Here is a 19,298-nt window from a genome sequence, read left to right as displayed (position 1 = left end):
CAGGGAAGCCTGCTGCAACATCAACTCTAGCGTCTGGCTCGCAATCTCCGCCATGCTCTAGCTTCGCTTTCCCGCCCCTTCAGACTGCGGCTCCCATGCCTCGATTCTTCCCGCCGATCTCACGGCTTGCTGCCGACGAATGACGCTGTCGCCGAACACCTCCCCACTCAACTTTATTTGCGGCGCACTTGGACCTGGGCCCTGGCATCAAGGTGGGTGACGGATTTCAGCGGCCATCCAGTAATTTAGGCATAGGAGCTAGCTTTTCTGCCCGCCATGAGCATTATTTTACAAGTAAAGATACACAGGCTCCAAGCTCCCCTAAAACGCCAGTCTTTCGTCCCAGCAAGCCATAAGAATTTCGCTTCCATCTCAAACAATTTCCATCACAGTTCAGCCTTGGACTTGTCCTCCGCCTTGGACTCGAGCGCGTACAATTCCCTCGGCTGGCCTGCCGCGTCGCAGCTGGCGAACTTCCACCACCCCCAGTGCCAAGCACCAGCGATATTGATCAATCCCCACTTGATCGGCGCCGGCATGGGCGGCCAATTCGCCCACAACCCGTCTTCCGTTGTCCGGTCCAGGTTCAGCAGGAAGAACGGCACTACGTCCGCCGTGCCCGCCTTGGTGACGGTGCTCTTGCCCCACGTCTTGAACGTCAGACTCGCGTTGGCCGCCTCCGGTGTTCCCTCCTTGGGCGCGTTCGGGTGCTCCGACATGCCGGCAATGGTGGTGATCTCGCTATGGAAGTGGTTCTCGAATGGTTCTTGGAAGCTCTTCATGATTTCGAGCAGCTTGTCGCCAGAGAAGTCGGCCGGCGAGGAGAGGGAGGTAAGGTACTTGTTGAACTCGGCGAGGCCGCCGAGGAATGATTCTGTTCATATCTTTGTCAGTTGACCATTGCGGGTTAGTGTCGTGGATATCAGGTACGCACCATGCTCCTTATGCGTCTCGGCAAAGACATTCTTGTCCTCCAAAAGGTCCTCGACCTTGGTGAAGAGCGACTCCTCCTCATCATCGTGGTGCGACTTGACAAATTTGAACCAGGTCTGGGAGTATCCGATGAAGTCTGCCTTGTCTGCTTCCTGAATGTAGGGCGCTTGTTGGTAAATGGAGTTATAACCTCGCAGGATCGAGTTGTGCAGCAGGGCCATGTGCGTTGAGCCCAGCGTGAAGAGGTCGGTCTATTGGACTGTTAGCTGGAGCTTCCTCCAACTAGGCCCGATCCCCATTGATTCCAACCCAAGCTACGAACCTTTTTGGTTGCATATTGCGGCGTGGTGATGAGCTTCATGGGCCCGTCGGCCCAAGGCTTGGTGGTCTGCGGTGTCGTGGTCATCATGAATGGTGCTCTGGAAGCTAGCAAGCTGATGAGGATGCTTGGAATCACAAGCAAGAGATATCCGGCCATTTTGACAGAGTTCGGCGGAGCCTAGCGAGAGCGAATGGCGCAACTGATATACAACTCAGGGTGGAAAGTGGTACGATTCACTGACGTGCCTTTGCCGCCTGTTGAGGGAATCGAGGGTCGGGGTTGCGTGACCAAATGGATAGCTAGCAGCAGCACAACGCAGCTTTGTATTGGACGTCAGCTCGGGGCCGAGAAAAGGGAAGCTTGTCCAACGTTTCCGAGAGTTTCTGGAGCTTCCGGGTCTCTGGAGCGTGGGGTGAAGAAAGAAGAATGAGAGGTTGGCTGATTAAAAGGCAGATCGCCATTGGCCCGTGCCGGGGAAGAGCGCTGGGGACCTGGGGTGATGTGCAGGGAGCTCTGGCGCGGTTTCACCTGGGGAGCTCCCGCTAATGCCGCTGTGGGATCATGGCGGTGGCTGCCGACGGGATGGGGTCACCGATGCGGTTCCTGGATTGGGTATTCGGGACCCTTGGGAGACGGGGGAATGAGACGTTGAGCCGGGGCTTCGGACCTTGGTGACCTGCCGATGTCCGAACATGTTCGGTATGACGGGAAGAGTGGAGTGTGGAGAGCCTGGCACGCCTGGACGAGCAGACATGGCGGAGTCAATTGGCTCGGCTGCTGGTGATTTGACTGCCAAGTTGGTGATGGGAGCTGGCTTGGAGTGTTCTCAAAACATACGCTCAAGCTGAAGTCTGGTCCCAGTCATTGGAACATCACTGGGAGCTCTGGGTTGAACCGAAGCCTGGGGATTATGTTATCCCCCAAGAAGAGTAAGGTGAGGTAAGGGTTGTGAAGCAGACGCCGGCGAAGACATCGAAATGCACAATAAGCATGACATATATGGCTATGAACTCTTTGAGAATATGTGAGCTTCGATCGCGCAACTAAATGCGAATGCGATGTTGCAGTTTCTCAGAGGTACAGATGCGAAAGGGACACTCCAACCGCAGGCCTGTCCCTCATAATCCGCTGAGCAGACTAACCTCAAGGCAATAGGCAGCGCAATCGGGCCTCGGCGGTCACCCAAAACCAAGTGCCACACGATAGAAGGGATTTTTTCCATTTGCCCTTATCGAATGAGAATTGAAATGGTCAAGGTCAACTTGTTTCCTGTAAGCTCAATTGCCAAAGTACTCTTCAAAGTCGGGAACAAAGCGGTGAAGACAACTCCCCGTGCGGGGTTCCAGGCAGGCGCTCGGTTTGCGTACACCTCACGACGTGCCTGCCTCTGGCGTGTAAGTGAAGGGCGTCTGTCTCCACGCCTTAGCATCGACATCACAACTTCATCATTCATCAAATCAACTTATCATTCAGCTCGGGCTATCTAGACTTCATCATCAGAACAAGTCACAGAGCAACTCATCAACACGAAACCAACTTCAAATAATTCCAACCACAATCCCGCCAACATGCCTACAGAAGGAGTCTACTACACCCCCAACGGCAAAAAAACCGTCATCCCCCTCGAAAACAACCCCGAAGTCTTCACCTCCCTCATCCACGACCTCGGCATCTCTCCCGAGCTAGGCTTCTTCGACGTCTACAGCCTCGACGAGCCCTCCCTCCTCTCCCTCGTGCCCCGCCCCGCGCTCGCCTTAATCTTCATCTCTCCGGCGCCAATGTACTACGCCGTCCGTTCCGCCGATGGCACGAAGCTCGCCAAGGAAGACGGGGTGACGTATGCTGGTTCCGGGCCGGAGGAGCCTGTGATTTGGTTTAGGCAGACGATTGGGAATGCGTGTGGGTTGTATGCACTCATTCATGCCGTGGGCAACGGGCCTGCGAGGGAGTTTGTGCAGGAGGGGTCATTGATTGAGAGTTTACTCAAAGAGGCGGAGCCGTTAAAGTGGGAGGAGCGGGCTGATGTGTTGTATAATAGCCTACCGCTGGAAGAGGCGCATATGAAGGCCGCGAGGAGGGGGGATACGGCGGCGCCGCCTGCGGAGGAGAAGCCTGGCTATCATTTCATTGCATTTGTGAAAGGGAAGGATGGGCATCTGTGGGAGTTGGAGGGCGGGTCGGATGGGCCTGTTGATCGGGGGTTGTTGGAGGAGGGGGAGGATATGTTGAGTGAGGATGCGTTAGAGAGGGGGGTGAAGAGGTTTATTGGGTTTGCGGATGGGAACTTGGAGTTTAGTATTGTTGCTTTGGCGAAGAGGGAGGAGTGAGGTCTGGTGGTCTTGGTGGTTGTCGGTGCGTGATGTGTGATACGTCGCATGGGGATCGGCGTTGTTTGCTTTGAGGAACTCTGGATTGTAAAAGGGATTGGAATTTGGTATGCATAGCTTAGAGAGCACATTCGTTTGCAGTTAACTTGATTTAAACGCCCTCCCTTGTTCTTATTCGAGTCAATTCAATGGTCTCTTAATTCCGGAACTTGTTCCTTCCTACAGGCGACGCAAAGGGATTGTCCAGTGTGGCATCTAATATTGGTGTACTCACCCAGCTCACCGAACTCACCAGTCCGGCTCTAGGTGTAGAAGATACACCGAGGTGAGGACGAGCAGGTAGAGGTAGGGAGGTGAGGGGTTCGGTGAGGCAGGGCGAACTCAGCCTTGAACCCCTCCATCTGCACGAGCCAGCCAACGGCCCCGCCCGTCCAATCAGCACGCGGCGCTGCTCCAACCATCGAAAGAGCTAGAAGGGCGAGCTTGGGCTGTTTTCTTTCCCGCCTCTGCTGCCTTTGACTGCCTCACCCCACGACGAGAATTCCGAGTTCTCTTTCTCCCCAATTCCCACACCACAAATCTACCAGATACCCTGACAACACGTCTACCTTGCGATTGCATTTGAAGTTCGATTTCGAGTTGATCCATTCCAAAAGTCATCCGCACATTTCCTCAGACACACACATACACACACATTACCATGGCTTCCGCAGACGAGCTCAAGGCTCTCGGCAACAAGGCCATTGCCGAGAAGAACTTTGACGAGGCTGTGTAAGTTTGTCTCTGCTTCCACCCCATATTCACGCAGCTGACAGAGTCCCAGCGCCAAGTTCACCGAGGCTATTGAGATCCAGCCCGACAACCACATCCTCTACAGCAATCGCTCCGCAGCCTATGCCTCCAAGAAGGACTGGCAAAACGCCCTGAACGATGCCAAGAAGACTACCGAGATCAAGCCCGACTGGCCCAAGGGATGGGGACGTCTGGGAACAGCGCAGTACGGTCTGGGTGACCTCCTCGCCGCCAACGATGCGTACGAGGAGGGCCTCAAGGTCGACCCTAACAATGCCGGTCTGAAGAAGGATCTCGCTGCTGTCCAGAAGGCGATGAAGTCCGAGGCTGGTGGTGGTACGTGAAAGACACCAACAAAGAAAAGAAAAAGGACCATGCTGACTGACTTACAACAGACGCTGGTGACCCGATGGGTGGCCTCGGCAACATGTTCAACGACCCCCAGCTCGTCCAGAAGCTCGCCGCGAACCCCAAGACGGCCGGTTTCCTCGCCGACCCCGCTTTTATGGCCAAGCTCCAGCAGATGAAGGCGAACCCCTCGGCTTCACCCGATCTTTTCAGCGACCCCCGCATGCTGCAGGTCCTTGGTGTTCTGATGGGCGTCGACATGCAGATGGGTATGCCCGACAACATGCCCGAGGACGCCGAGATGCGCGATGCTCCTCCCCCGCCTCAGTCGAAGCCTGCCGCGCCCAAGAAGGCCCCCACTCCCGAGCCTGAGCCCGAACCCGAAGAAGAGGACGAGGAGGCTATCGAGAAGAAGAAGGCCAAGGAGGCCGCTGACAAGGAGAAGGCCCTCGGTACCGAGAACTACAAGAAGCGCAACTTTGACGAGGCTATTGCACACTACACCAAGGCGTGGGAGCTGCACAAGGACATCACCTACCTCAACAACTTGGGTGCCGCGTACTTCGAGAAGGGCGACTTTGACAAGGCCATCGAGACTTGCTCAAAGGCCGTCGAGGAGGGCCGCGAGATCTATGCCGACTTTAAGCTGATCGCCAAGAGCTACGCCCGTATCGGTACCGCCTACGAGAAGCAGGGCAACCTTGACCTTGCCATCGAGAACTACAAGAAGTCGCTGACTGAGCACCGCACCCCCGACGTGAACGCCAAGCTCCGCGCGGCAGAGCGCAACAAGATCGAGACTGCTCGCAGTGCCTACATCGACCCTGCCAAGGCAGAGGAGGCGCGTGAGGAGGGTAACAAGAAGTTCAAGGAGAGCGACTGGCCTGGCGCCGTGGCGTCGTACACTGAGATGACGAAGCGTGCGCCCAACGACCCCAGAGGATACAGCAACCGCGCGGCGGCCTTTATCAAGCTGCTCGAGTTCCCCAGCGCCGTCGAGGACTGCAACACGGCCATCAAGAAGGACCCGACCTTCATCCGCGGCTACATCCGCAAGGCGCAGGCCTTCCACGGCATGCGCGAGTACTCCAAGGCGGTGGATGCCTGCAGTGAGGCGTCCAAGGTTGATCTGGAGCACCACAAGGGAGCCAACGCGCGCGAGATTGAGCAGACGCAGCAAAAGGCCCTCAACGCCATGTACTCTGCGCGGGAGAACGAGACGGAGGACCAGACGCGGGAGCGTTTGGCAAAGGATCCCGAGGTAAGCATCCACAACCATGCGACCGGCACAGAGCGACCGGTTCCTTCCATCCGCAACTAGCGACTAGTTTTGGCTAACTTTGTGCACTAGATCATGAGCATCATGAACGACCCCATCATGCAGTCTATCCTCCAGCAGGCACAGTCGGATCCCGCTGCTTTGAACGAGCACATGAAGAACCCCGAGATCAGAGCCAAGGTGCAGAAGCTCGTAGCGGCGGGAGTTATCCGCGTCGGCCGGTAAGAAATCGGAGTGGCGTTGAGGTGAGGTGCTAGTGGGGGGAACGGGTGCGAAGGGAAGGAAAAAAGGTCACGCGTAATGGTTGGACGACGAAACGTTAAAAGGAGCTCACTAGGTCATTTGTAGTGGTTGCAATGTGACCCCAACAACAGAGATATTCCACGTGAGTGCTCTCAGATGTCTTGGAGCGTGATGAATGACTTGCGCTGCCCCGCGAAAATAAGTTACTGTAGTTTGTAAGGCCAGAGGACTCAAAAGAACTTACTAAAGTTGTGAGACATGCCATGCCGGAATGAGGTTTGCGATGGCTTGGGGTTGTAGTGGTGTGCCAAGTGAGGCCGTAAATGTCGACCCGTGTAAGTGTCACCCGTTGATGAGAATTGTCATTCGAAAAGACATGAGTCGGTGCCTTGGCTCGTCCCATATAGAAGTGCACTATTTGATACTTTCATGAGTTGGCAGATCTAAGTCGCAGGATTTGATTTGTTTCTCTCCTTACTGATACCCTCACTTTGCTACGCCAGTTACGCGTGTAGTTTCACCACCCACAATCATGGACTCACCCATGAAAGAAGGTATGTCTCAAGCCACTCATCTCATCTCATCTCAGCCTCATCATCTCAGTCCAAGGCTAACACCGCATACAGCATACGTCCAACTCATCGAAGTCATCGCAAAAGACACCACAGACCCAGCCGCAACAGAAACCCACGTCCGCCAACTCATCGCCTCCCTCCCCTCCGTCCTCCGCGCCCGCGACGACGACCAGCGAACAGCCCTCCACCACGCCGCCCGCCTAGGCCGCACCGCCCTCCTCGTCGCCATCCTCGAAGCCAACCCTGACTCTGACGTCGACGTCCGCGATGTAGATCGCTGTACGCCTCTACATCTTGCCGCGCGTAACGGGCACGAAGGGTGTGTTGCGACGTTGGTGTGCGAGGCGGGAGCGGACGTGAAAGCCGAGGAGAGTTTTCTGGAGACGCCGCTTCATGAGGCGAGTCGGGGCGGGTATGCGCGGATCGTGACGCTGTTGATTGAGAATGGGGCGGTTGTTGACGCGCCGAATCGAGATTTGGGGACGAGTTTGCATATTGCTGCGAGGAGGGGGAATGAGGATGTTATTAGGGTTTTGCTTGAGGCTGGGGCGAATCCCGGGACGAGAGATGCTGTTGGGGATACGCCGCTTCATGATGCTGCCAGGGGTGGGCACGAGGGTGTGGTGATGATGTTGTTGGGGACGGGGTCCGTTTCCATTGAGGCGCAGAACGCGAATGATTTCACGCCGTTGAGCGTTGCTGCGCGCCATGGGCGGGAGGCGATTGTGAGGATGCTGGTGGAACAGGGTGCGGACGTCGATACCATGAGCAACGAGTACTGCACGCCCCTTCACCAAGCTGCTTCCGAAGGCCACGATGGCGTCGTTCGTATCCTCATCGCCGCGGGCGCGGATGTCGATTTGCAGGATAAAGACGACCAGACCCCCCTCCATGCGGGCGTCATGTTCGAGCACGAGGCTGTCGTCGCCTCGCTGCTCGCCGCGGACGCGGATGTGGATGTCCGGGATACGGAGGACTGTACGCCGCTGCACCACGCCGTGAAGAACGAGAACAAGAGGCTCGTGAGGGATCTATTGGAGGCCGGGGCGGATCCGACTGTGATTTCGTCGACGGGGGAGACGCCGCAGAGTTTGGCCAAGTTGCTGAACCGCAACTCGATTGCGGATCTGTTCAACTCGCCGCAGGTTGTGCCGAAGCAGAACGTCGGACTCGATGTCTTTGGTGTTTTTGCGGCGGCCGGTGTTGTGATGGGTGGTGGTGGTGGTGGTGGCGGGAGAGTGAAGAAGACGCGCCCGCCGTCGAGACCGAATCAGGAGGCGGAGATTGAGGCGTGTAAGCACTTTAAGGGGTTGTTCTGGTGTCCTTCTTCGGAATGCAGTTTCGAGAGTCTGAGTGTGTGGGATTTGCTGTATGATTCCGAGACAGAGGTTAAGTTGTGTCCGAGGCCGCCTCCGCCTCCGATGACGCTGCCGATGCCGGTGACGTTGTCGGCGCTGTCTCCACACTCGGCCGAGACGCCGGTCCGGAGCCCCGTTGGATCACCCACACGAAGCCCCGCGCGGTCGAGAGCGCATTCGAGAGCACAGAGTCCCGCGGGGAGTCCGAGGCTCTCGCCTCTTCAAACGCCGTCTCACTCGCCGCCGTATTCGCCTCTGCTTCAACCTCCTGGGAGCCCTGGGTTGAACATGAAGGAGATGAGAAAGCACGTCAGCCAGCAGCGCCGTAAGAGTTCGCATACGACCGGTGGTGGTGGTGGTGGTAGTAGCGGCGGTACTGCACGCACCACTAACAGCCACAAGGAAGACCACAGGCCTATCAAGCGGTGGTTCCATCTTCCTGCGAACAACGTCGCGTGGGTGATGGACCTCGTGCAGCGGATTTGCGCCGTGGACGGGCGGCCGGATGCCGAGTGTAACCGGATGATTGCGTTCATCGAGGAGACGTTCCAGGAGATTCGGATTAGTGCGCCCTACCGGAAGCCGCATTTTCGGATGGAGGCTGCTACGGCTGCTGCTGCTGCTGGGGCGGCGACGGATGGGAGTGGTGGGACTGGGATGCCGGAGGTGAGTCTCGGGCCGGAGGTGACTGGAGGAACATCGCCGACCGGACCGGCAGCAGCAGCGGCGCCGCCGAGGTCGCAAATGTTCTCTCTGGTACTCCCCGTCATCGACGTCGATATCGACGAGGGCACGAAGAGGAGTCTCCAGGACGTACACATCGGGGATGAAGCCAAGGTCTTTCGCCCGATGGAACTGGTCGGCGGCGGCGCGGTAGCCGTCCCGACAGCAGCAGCAGGCAACGATAGAAGAGCGCCACCGGTCCAGAGGCCGCACCCTCTCAGCGCAATGCCGACGAATCTGCAGCACTACCTCTTCCCCCATCTAGCGCACTTTGACGCCATGGCCAAGATGCGCGCGACGTTTACGAAGTCTGAGCTGCATGTCCCGAGATCGCTGGATCAGTCGTACCACGAGAGTCTCAGCGCGAGCGATCTTGCGCTGCGAAACGAAAGCCAGGTGCTATTCCGCTATCTTCGGCGCGTCGAGGGCCGACTGGCTGCTTCCGCCGCCTCCGCCGCAGGCACGACGCCAACGGGAACCACAGCAGCCGGGTCATCGACTGCAGGTGACACGATTGCAGAGGACGTACTAGGGAAGCAACCTCTAACCGAAGACGGCATCGCGTCGACGAGGGTGCATCAGCAGCAGCAAAAGACGCAACACCAACAAAACCCGTTTGATCGGCATGCGCAGAGGGCGTATTCGAGGCAGAGCAGCTCCAAGCAGAAGAAGACGGACGGGACCAAGGCGGAGCTGGGGAGGATGGCGGGGAGGCAGGATCAGGCGAGTAGTGTCCAGGCCAAAATTTCGCGGGAGAAGAGGAGGATGGACACGGAGAGGAGGAAGCAGATTTTGGTTGTTGCGCAGCTTTGGATTTGGAGGATTGATGAGCGTGAGTCCTTCTCTATTCCTCCGTTGTGACTTGTCCTGCGCAGGCAGTGTTTGAAAGACAGAGGACGGAGCCGGTGACTTTGGATGCTTCTCGGTGGTTTACGAAAGCTGACGATACTTTTACTCTACAGACACCATCATCACCGCGTTCCCTGATCGTTGGGATAACAAGAACGCCAAGACATTATTGAACCAGATCAAGCACCGCGTGCTGGGAACAAGGGACATGCGATCTGAGAACACGGACATGATGCGTGTTGTGGAGAGTATCCTCGAGAGCGCGGTGGAATATAGTGAGGAGGAATTCCACTTCCAATTCGAAGGGCCGCGGAGTTACTGTAACATCTTTGCGGCGTCCATTGCTCACGTTGTAAGTTTCTCTGTCTGTCTTTGCTGGCGGGTACAGTTATCTACCTAGAAAAAAGGGGTGAACTTTGTGACAAGAGGTCAATCTTAGCTGACTTTGATACTAAAAATTAGTCCAACGAAGCAATGAAGCGCTACGCCAACTTCAAAGCCTCCATCAGCAAAATGGGCACCTCAAAGACGGTCCTCGACGACCTCCGCGCCGAGATTGAGCTCCTGCAGGAGATTGATGACGTGCGGGAGGAGATCAACATGATCAAGCGGGTTCTCCGGTCGCAGGAGCGGGTCTTTGACGGATTCCGTGAGGCGGAGGCGGAGCGGGTTGGGAGTTTATGCGGCGGAGTCGGAGCCGGGGAGAAGCAGGGTGGTGTTGTTAAGCCGTATAAGCACCCGACGTTGGACTTCTTCAAGAGGTTGGAGGAGGATGCGAATCGGGTTCGGGATTCGGTGAGTACTAGATTCCGTGTGAAGGTGTCTGGATGACTGCATCTGGGGAGCGTTTGCTATTGGGTACGTGTGGCTGACTGGGTGGTAGATTACAACTCTGCTGGATTTGAGACAGAGAGAGGCGAATATCGAGGAGGCGCTGTCTGCGAGCGAGCAGTCGAAGATTCTCTTCATCTTTACCGGAGCGACGGTCGTCTTTGTAAGTTGATGCCCAATCTTACCTATGTACAGCAAGGGATAGTGATGCTGACTTTTACAGGCTCCATTGTCTTGGGCAACAGGTGCGTAGCCTGGAAGAAGCCTCCTGGAGGTTCTTCCCAGAAAAGGCGGACAGATACTGACTATTTGAATAGGCATCTTTGACATCTCCATTGAGGGCGTACCATCGCCAATCAGCCCTGGGACCCTCATTCTCACATGCGGTAGGTCCCCTTGGCCACAACCCCCCCTCTTCACTCCAACGTCTAACTGACACAACCCCAGTCCTGAGTCTAGTCGCCACCCTCCTCCTCATCGCTCTCTCCCTTCAAATCTACGAATTCGTCACTACAGGAAAAGCAAAGCACCTCTACCGTCGCGTATCCAACTTCTTCGAGGTCCGCAAGCTGGAGAAGCTGGCAGCCGCGAACCAGAGCAAGTCGCCGCCCTCGTCGCTGGGTGCGTCGACGCAGTTGAGCAGGCTGAGGAGGTCGTCTCTCTCGCAGCCCGTTGCTAGCACGACGGCCAACGAGAAGAAGAAGATGCAGAGTGTGAGGAGGAGGCTCGCCGCGTTGAGGACGAGGGGGAGGGGGTTAGGGCGGGATCGGGATGAGGAGAGTGAGGTTACTGGGAAGCAGGTTTGATGATGGGATGGATAGACGAGGCAAATATCTTTTAAGACCGGCATAGAGAAGCGCTATTAACTGTGTATGATAAATTCGCTTTTTTGATAACTAAACTTTGCGTACATTTGATGAAGCGGGTTCATTATTGTTACAATGTAGTCTGAACAAAGCGCGAATCTATCTGGTGTGCCGTGCCGCTGACCCGGAGGAGGCCTATGAGCCGCATCCGCGTATACGGTATACCTTACTTTAAAGGAGACATTAGGGTTGGCTCCATAAATTGAGGTACTGTTTCAGTATTTGTGTCCAGCATGCTCTTTAGGTGGCACCAATGTCATTTCACCCGCGCTTTAGTCTCTTTGGTCTTGCGAGGGATGTCGTTACGAAACTTGTCATGACAAAGAACTTGGGCAAGGAGTCAGCCTTCTTTAGAACCACTACGCATCTCTTTCCGCTATCGGGCTACCTTTACATACTAGGTGGCACCTCTGGCTGGTACCAAGCAATCGTGAATTGTGAAGTCCCCTCAACATGGCCAGCCTTATACTTCAGGGGAATCACGGATATGAGTCTCAAAGACATCACATTTTTCCCACCCTTGGCAGCTTGATCAAGTTACGTAGGAGGGACCATATAGCTTGATAATTATGCTCGCTTGCTAAGCCGATACAGTGCTAAGTACTAATCACTTCAGGCTTGTAGAACAGCCCAACAACAGGGGTGACTCCAGTCTTCCACATCCATGGCAAGTAGATCTATGAATACCAAGTTGCATCGGCACGATCGGCTCGGACAAACGCCTTGAGCTCGGCCGAGTCAATCTGAAGCCGTCAATTAGAAGTCCAGATGCTGTTCATGATCCTCGGCCTCCTCGGTCTTCCTCGCTCTGACGGATTTTAATGGATGCGAATGGAACTCTGGACAACCTCTTCTTCAAAGGCTAAAAGTTGTTAATGACTTCATCGCTTGAGAAGAGACATTAGGTGTCGATTTTATTAGATTGTCTGATAAAAAGTTCCCTAGTTGCAAATCGTAGAATCTTACCAGCTTGTCTGCTAGCCGCAAGAGTTGGTGATGTACTGCGACGAGTGAGGGAAGACATTACATTCCCACTTCAATCTCATTGAACCGGAATGCACACAGCTCATAGTGTCAATACCCCATAATCCCATTTCAGGTGCAAGGGAATCAGCGATCAAGGTCAGTAGTACCCCTTTCTTGGTTCCAGGGTGATGCTGATTCCTAGAAGTGTGAGAACGCACATGCGAATAGATTCATAAGCCAATTGCCTACCGGCACAAAGTCGACCCGTCTGCAGTCAGCACACATCATCAAGAACAGGCGTAGCACACGGACACATTGTTACAGTCGGTTTTGGACAACTGTCCGCTACCTTACTCAAGACTTCACGGGCGAAGCAGATATCGGGAAAAAGTAACAGCTTGGAGGTCAGAACCGGACTTTAACAAAAACCCCGATCGACGGACGCTACGGCTAACCTACCTTAGTTGCATACACTTGCATACAGATAGGTCGACACTAGGACCGCCATATTACCGCTTCCGGCACGCATTTCAGGCGTACATCCCTCCCACTGCACAGCCCTACCGGTGCAGGGATCGGACTTTTGCCAAGATCTCTGAAAACTCCGGTCGCTGACTTGGACAACCACCAGTCCATCGCACACGACATCAGACGAAGGATGAGGACATAGCGAACAAGCCTCCCCCCAATGATCAATCCAAGACTTGCTGAGCCTTTACGGAACGCGAATACCCAACACTTTTCCAGTCACATTTCAACGGACATGACTTCCTCTTATTAAATAAACCTCCGAGAATTGGTCTCCATCGTTTCCCCTCCATCCCACAGCCGTACCACTTACGACCAAGACAGAGTCTTTAATCGGGAAGAACAGCGTCGTTCCGGCGGAGAAGTCAGAGAATCTCCAATATCCGCTCTTCTCATTAGGAGTATTCACAAAGGCCTTTGACAGCCCGGGTCCGATCACAGTCTACCCGTAACCATGTCTGCCGCTTCGTCTCCCACTCGATCGACGAAAAGTCCTTCGCCGGAGACCACCCGCGTCCCTTCTGTAGCCAAATGGGGCGCCGCCTGCGCGCCGTGTGCGACGGCAAAAGCAAAGTGTCTTCGATCCAATACGACGCCCGGGTCAAAGTGTGATAGGTACGTTTGCGAGGCACAGCGTTCTTTATGCAGCCATCCCGTCCATGATCTCCCGGGTCATTACACCTGCATAGGGGAGCCGGGGATTCCTTAAGATCTCCGGGCCCGGGGGCGGATCTAGACGTTGTTTGTTCCACGGCAATGGCGTGTGGTGTGGTGGCTACCGTGGCTCCATTGCAACCCGCCATGTCTTTGATGGCCCAATGGCGGGAGTGGGAGAAGGACCCTAGGCGGCGCTTGTTGTCATTTTTGACTAACGGTTGTGTTGTTGTTGCGTGATAGATGTGAGCGGCTCTTCAAGCATTGTTCGGGTCAGATACACAGGCCAAGGAAGAAGAGGCAAAGCAGGCCGTCGTAAGTCACACTTCTCAATCTCGGACCCGCGTTCAGTCAAGGATGCTGGATGGTTGCTGTCCAGTATGGCAAGCAACACTAAGCCCTATACAAATGGGGGTTGTGGGATACCGAAGATTCTCTGTATCACTCATTCGGACGAATCACTGAGACAAGATATCGCAGGAAAACAACACAGCTTGAAGAGCGTCTCAACCGCCTGGTCAACACCCTACGAGTATCAGGAAACGTGTCCACCCTCCCGAGTGGCCCATCCACCGGCCAGCCAGTGTTGCCTGGCCCATCAAGACACTCATACCCAATCTGCAATCCGCCAGTCTCCCTACTCTCAGGACAACCAATACCGGCGGACTTCTACTCCCAAAGCCGCGTCTCACCTTGGGACGTCGAAGATCTCTCCGACGTCAGGCCCATTAACATCCCCGAGACCTACAACTCCTTCGTGCCCCCAACATGCATATGCAAGCCCGAGCCGGGGGAAGCCCCGCCGCCTCCCGACACGGACGAGAACCTCCTTAAGATCTACCGCACCAAGCTGGCGCCGTGCTTCCCCTTCGTGCTGGTGCCGGATGACGTCTCTGCCACTACGCTCGGCGCAACGAGGCCGTTCCTGATGGCTGCTATACGCATGGTCTCGTCTTACCGAAGCATGAAGTCAATGCGGGGGCAGATGTATCGTCTCTTGAATCACGTTGCTGACCACATGCTCCTACGATCCGAGAGGTCGTTTGATTTGCTGCTTGGATTGGTGGTTATGCTAGGCTGGTTTCATCAGCATTGCATCGCTCACGCTCAGCTTAATCAGCTTGTCTCGTTGGCTACGTGTCTTGTTGGTGAGCTGGGGCTTAAGAGGAGCCCTTGTTTGCCGGAGCGGACGAGGTTGTTGGTCATGCGGCCTTGGGAGTTGCGGGAACGCACGAATGAGGAGCGGAGGTTGCTGTTGGCGGTGTGGTATCTCAGCTCATGGTAAGCTTCAATACTTTTTGGAGGAAAGAAGAGTGGTCGAGCTGACATTTAATCTACAGCATCTCAATGGACATTCACCAGATTGATTCTATGAGATATTCGGGGTACATGCAACAGTGTTTGCGAGAGCTTGAAGATGATGTAGAGTATGAGTCGGATATACATCTCGGATACATCGTTCGGATACAAAGACTCTGCGAGAGGATCTCGGACCTGAGGTCGAAAGACTATCTCGACGAAGAAGGGGATGAGAGTACTCGGGCGCCTCTCTCAGCCTACGTCTCTGGCTTCAGAGCGGAGTGGAACAAACTCCAGACTAGCATGCCCCCTACCTTGAAGAACAACGGTCAGTTTGGCGTCCCCCAAATCACAAGCCGAAGCGAAAAACTGACAGACTATAGCCTACCTCCAAGTAAGAATGGCCACCCTCCGGCTTCGCATCCACGAACCCCCCAGAATCGACGCCGAGCTCCTCGCCTCCCTCTCCAAATCCCTCGACTCCATCAGCGCAGGCTCTACATCCGCCCTCGACGCCTTCTACCAATCCAACGCAGCCCTCAAAGCCTGGTTCGAAACCTGGCTCTCCGTGCCTCAAGAATTCTTCTACTGCATCCCCATCTCGATAGCCTCGCACATGGTCTACGCCGTTATGATGATGAGTCGCTGGTCCTGGCTTACAACAAGAGGCAAAACGCCGTCCGAGCCGCAGACAGACCCGTCGGACCCGTCAAAGGATAACCCCAATGTTGCACTGGCGGCCATGGAAGCTGCCATCAGCCCCAATACCCCCGCGTCTACGTCAACCCCGTCGGCTGAGACGAAGGGCTCCTCGCCGTGGCAGACGACGTTGCCTGATAAGGATCTGCCTCAAGTGCTGGCTGCGCTCAAGGCGCGTCTTTCTACGCAGCCTGACCTAATGCTTGATGTGGAGGGGTACCTCAACCGAATCGTGGCTCAGCTGCAGACTATTGACGCATTGTACTCCGAGATGTCTGTCGACGAGGGTGAGTGGCGCGGCAACATCTGGAGCCTGGGCGCGACGAAAGTCAAGATTGCGATGCTGAGGCAGCAGAGGTGGTCCAAGGTTATTGCCTCGCAGGCGGAGGAGCGGGAGCTCGAGATCCAGGGCGCGGGCGGCGAGCAGCTTGGGCTTGGTGAGATTGAGATGCAGGAGAACTTCCTTGCCTCGTTGCAGATGCCCGAGTGGGATGCGAGTATGGTCTGGGATCCGCACACTTATTATGATCCCATGCCTCAGGACCCGGCGCTCTGGAGTGAGGTTGTTCCCGGGGATCAGGACTGGGGGACGATGGGGTCGCTGGGACACATGCCGGAGGGGAGATATATGTAACTTGTGTGGCTTGTAAGATAGAGATGTGAGAGTAGCTGTCTAGATTTCAACGAAGCTCATGATTTTGTCAAATCTGGCATCGTGTCAAACCAGTCAATTAAGGTGCCCAAGACAATATTGTGGATAGAGGACTCCATCGGGAGATGTGGATCACAAGAGGTACATAGTCCTATACTTGGCCAGGAAAGTCATCTGGCGTTGTGGCAGAGTGGTCTAATGCGCAAGACTAGAAATCTTGTTCCTTCGGGAGCGTCTGTTCGAATCAGGCCAACGTCGACCTTTTGCCTTTTGTGCCATCTGTCGTTCTGACTTCTTAAATTTCTACGATGGTGAACTTTTTTTGTTGTTTTCGTAGTCACCTGTTGTGTCTTGCAAAGCAATTCATCTGAACTCGAAACACTGGCTGGTGGTGGTTATCACCCCAAAACTTTCCGCTTCACAACCCATCCCTGTCACCTATTAAAAGTGGCTGCTTTAAAGCTTGTCACAATTCAAACATTTCGATCGTATCTTGTCGGCGAATGACTCTCTTAGAGAGTGAGTCATTCTCTCAATTCGATATTCATTAGCAAGTTATGAGCGGCGAGCCGGTTCCCGAAGGTCTGAGTAGATGAAGGACGGGTTAAAGAGAGCCTTTTCATAACTCTCATCCCATTTAGAGTGTAGGGCAGATGTTCACCAAATGCGGATAAGACGGCAACTAGCTTCACATTCCCTGAGCTCCCGATGGCCGAACCAACACAATTCTTGAACAATCAATACAATTTCTTTAGTCTACTTGATTACGCGTCAAACGTCTACGGCGCAGCGGGGGCAGCTCCCGAAGAACCCTGCCAACTCTTGCCCAATAACCCACCACTGCCGCCCTTCTTCTTCTCCTCCTCTTCCATCTTCAACAGCAACTCCCCAAACAATCCATTCGCCCAGCCGAACCACGCGCGCGTCCAGTCATTGTCGTTCCAGCTGTTGACGCTCTCGTGCAAAACGCCAGAGCCAGCCGTCGAATCCAGCACCATTCGTAACTGCTCCTCGACATCCTTCTCCACGTCCTTGCTGCCGGAAATGGGATCGTACGCGGTAATGGCAGCAATGACGGCCGCCATAGGCCACGCTTTGCCTGGACCAACGTGTGGCCCGCCGACAGCGGAGATGACAGGACCCTTCATGTAGTATGAGTTCGCGTCACTGAGGACATACTTGCGCGTGTTGCGGTATACCTCGGTGTAGTCGTGCAGCTTCTCGCCCTTGGGCGGGTCGGGGTACTTGAAGTTGGAGTGCGTAAAGTTCCACAGCGGCATGGCCAGGAGAGATGGCACGTTGGCGTCGTCCATCAAGTTCGCGCCGCCGTAACCGTCCACCTCGTACGCAAAGATATCGCCAAACCCGGGTCGGTGCACAATGGCATCTTTTTCGATACCCTGCCGGATCCCAAACGCCTGCGCGCGCATCTCCAACGTCAGGTTCTTGGCCTTCTCGCCATCCAGCTTGGCCATGATCTCGGACGCGGACTCGAGATACTTTGCCCACATCATGTTGGCCGGCACCAGGAACTGGAAGATACAGGCGTCATCCGAAGGGCGGAATGCCGTGCGAATCATGCCATTTTCCTTAATCGGGTTTCCCAACCCGTCGTTGGTCAAGGTCTCGCTGCCGCGGTTCGTCCACCCCGTGAACGTCCACGCCGACTTTTCCACTTTGCCCTCGGGTGAGTAGGTGCCCAGCCGCATCGCGCCCGCGGCGTTGACGGCGGCCTCGACGGCGTCTATCCAATGGTACTTGTTAAAATGCTGCCAGTCGCCCGTCTTCTCCGCGTACGAGACGGACATTTTCAGAAACGACGCCAGTGAGTCGAGTTCCCACTTGCAATCGAACACTTTTTCCGGGTCGTACGCCGGCATGGGGTGGTTGTGCACGTAGGCGCCGTTGTGCGTTGGCGGGATGCCGCTCTCGGGCGGCGGCTGGAAGCTGTGGCAGTACGGCGAGATGATGATGTAGCGCGAGTGAGCGTTGATGAGGCCGCGCCAGAGGCTGGCAAGGGAGTTTGGATCCCGCGAAGCCTCAAGGATGGGCAGGTAAGGGCTGATTTGCTCAGCCGAGTCGCGCAGCCAGAGGGCGTCAATGTCGCCGGTGATAACATAGGTGAGCTCCTGGTCCGTCGCCTTAGACACGCCCGTGGCCTTGTCCGTCTCGTTGGCGTACCCCCTCCACTTCACCATGCTGTCGAGCGTCATGGGATACGCATTCTCAAAGAGGCGGTACAGGTCCGGGTCCTTAATGACGCCCTTCATGCGGATGATGAGGTTGTCCATGGCGGGGAGGCGGAATGTGCGACATTCCGGCCGGGGCCGGTTGAGCGGGAATTTGCGTTTGCCCTCGGACAACGGGCCGGGCTTCGAGCGCATCCAGTTCTCAAAAGACTCGCAGTCCGCTGCGGGCGGCGGTGTCGGTGGCATCGGCGACGACGCGGGAGCGCTGGGTTTCGGATCACCGGGTCGGCCGGTGTCCGTAGGCGGCTGCTTGGCCAGCTCCTCGTCCTTGTTGCGATACGAGTCCTGCCCCTCGGCGTCGGCCTTGAGCTTGTCTGCGGCGGTATCAGGTTCGCCGTGTGCTACCGGTAGTTCCTTGTCCTTGTCCTGGTTTCCGAGGGGTTGCTTGCCGGCATCACCGCCGGTGGTAGTGGTAGTTTTGCCATTGCTCACGCCGGCTGCTGCTGATCGCGCTGAGTCCAGGTAGCTGCCGCCGCCTGCAAGGCCAGAGTTGTTGAGGAAGAGCACAAAGATGATGACGAGAAGGGCAATGAATACCACGCGCGCGCGACGTGTCTGTATGCCGCCGCTCAGGACGGTGAAGGCTGGCATGGCTGCGTCGTGTCTGTGGCGTCACCCCCTTGGGCGCGTTGTCCGTTCCAGTGAGATTGCCTTCAATGAGTGTTCGTTCCTGTGAGATGAGTCCCCCGAATGGTGTATCTTTCTACCTTCCAATGTCGATAATGAGAGTGTGGCGTTTTTGAGTGTTCACTCAGCTCATCCAGCCCATGACAACATGCAAATATTGGGACCCTCACTTCAACTA

The 19,298-nt window shown here is 55.6% G+C and overlaps 5 protein-coding genes across 5 annotated transcripts; 3 read left to right on the top strand and 2 right to left on the bottom strand.

Moving 5' to 3' along the window:
- Positions 1 to 386: 386 nt before the first annotated feature.
- On the bottom strand, positions 387 to 1,411 carry CPAR01_01623 (uncharacterized protein; the record flags this gene model as incomplete). The annotated part of the gene is made up of 3 exons (XM_060485912.1): positions 387 to 874; positions 935 to 1,184; positions 1,256 to 1,411. The coding sequence occupies 3 exons, from the start codon at positions 1,409 to 1,411 to the stop codon at positions 387 to 389; spliced, it is 894 nt and encodes a 297-aa protein (XP_060356769.1).
- Positions 1,412 to 2,823: 1,412 nt separating this feature from the next.
- Positions 2,824 to 3,582, top strand: CPAR01_01622 (ubiquitin carboxyl-terminal hydrolase, family 1; the record flags this gene model as incomplete). The annotated part of the gene is made up of 1 exon (XM_060485911.1): positions 2,824 to 3,582. The coding sequence occupies one exon, from the start codon at positions 2,824 to 2,826 to the stop codon at positions 3,580 to 3,582; it is 759 nt and encodes a 252-aa protein (XP_060356768.1).
- A 700-nt stretch (positions 3,583 to 4,282) lies between these two features.
- CPAR01_01621 (tetratricopeptide) lies at positions 4,283 to 11,386 on the top strand (the record flags this gene model as incomplete). Its single annotated transcript, XM_060485910.1, has 13 exons — positions 4,283 to 4,353; positions 4,406 to 4,710; positions 4,770 to 5,983; positions 6,074 to 6,222; positions 6,545 to 6,579; positions 6,748 to 6,798; positions 6,871 to 9,732; positions 9,863 to 10,101; positions 10,212 to 10,544; positions 10,633 to 10,743; positions 10,804 to 10,825; positions 10,898 to 10,966; positions 11,028 to 11,386. 13 exons carry the CDS (start codon positions 4,283 to 4,285, stop codon positions 11,384 to 11,386), a joined length of 5,820 nt encoding a protein of 1,939 aa, XP_060356767.1.
- A 2,008-nt stretch (positions 11,387 to 13,394) lies between these two features.
- CPAR01_01620 (uncharacterized protein) lies at positions 13,395 to 16,226 on the top strand (the record flags this gene model as incomplete). The annotated part of the gene is made up of 4 exons (XM_060485909.1): positions 13,395 to 13,555; positions 14,075 to 14,875; positions 14,935 to 15,221; positions 15,277 to 16,226. 4 exons carry the CDS (start codon positions 13,395 to 13,397, stop codon positions 16,224 to 16,226), a joined length of 2,199 nt encoding a protein of 732 aa, XP_060356766.1.
- Positions 16,227 to 17,023: 797 nt separating this feature from the next.
- CPAR01_01619 (uncharacterized protein) lies at positions 17,024 to 19,084 on the bottom strand (the record flags this gene model as incomplete). Its single annotated transcript, XM_060485908.1, has 1 exon — positions 17,024 to 19,084. The coding sequence occupies one exon, from the start codon at positions 19,082 to 19,084 to the stop codon at positions 17,024 to 17,026; it is 2,061 nt and encodes a 686-aa protein (XP_060356765.1).
- Positions 19,085 to 19,298: the final 214 nt, after the last annotated feature.

The sequence above is a fragment of the Colletotrichum paranaense genome, assembly GCF_030867605.1.
Source record: "Colletotrichum paranaense strain IMI 384185 chromosome Unknown Scaffold_1.1, whole genome shotgun sequence".
NCBI classification, from domain to species: domain Eukaryota; kingdom Fungi; phylum Ascomycota; class Sordariomycetes; order Glomerellales; family Glomerellaceae; genus Colletotrichum; species Colletotrichum paranaense.
Note: the sequence above shows the minus strand (reverse complement) of the source record. Positions and strands in the feature narration are given on the sequence as shown.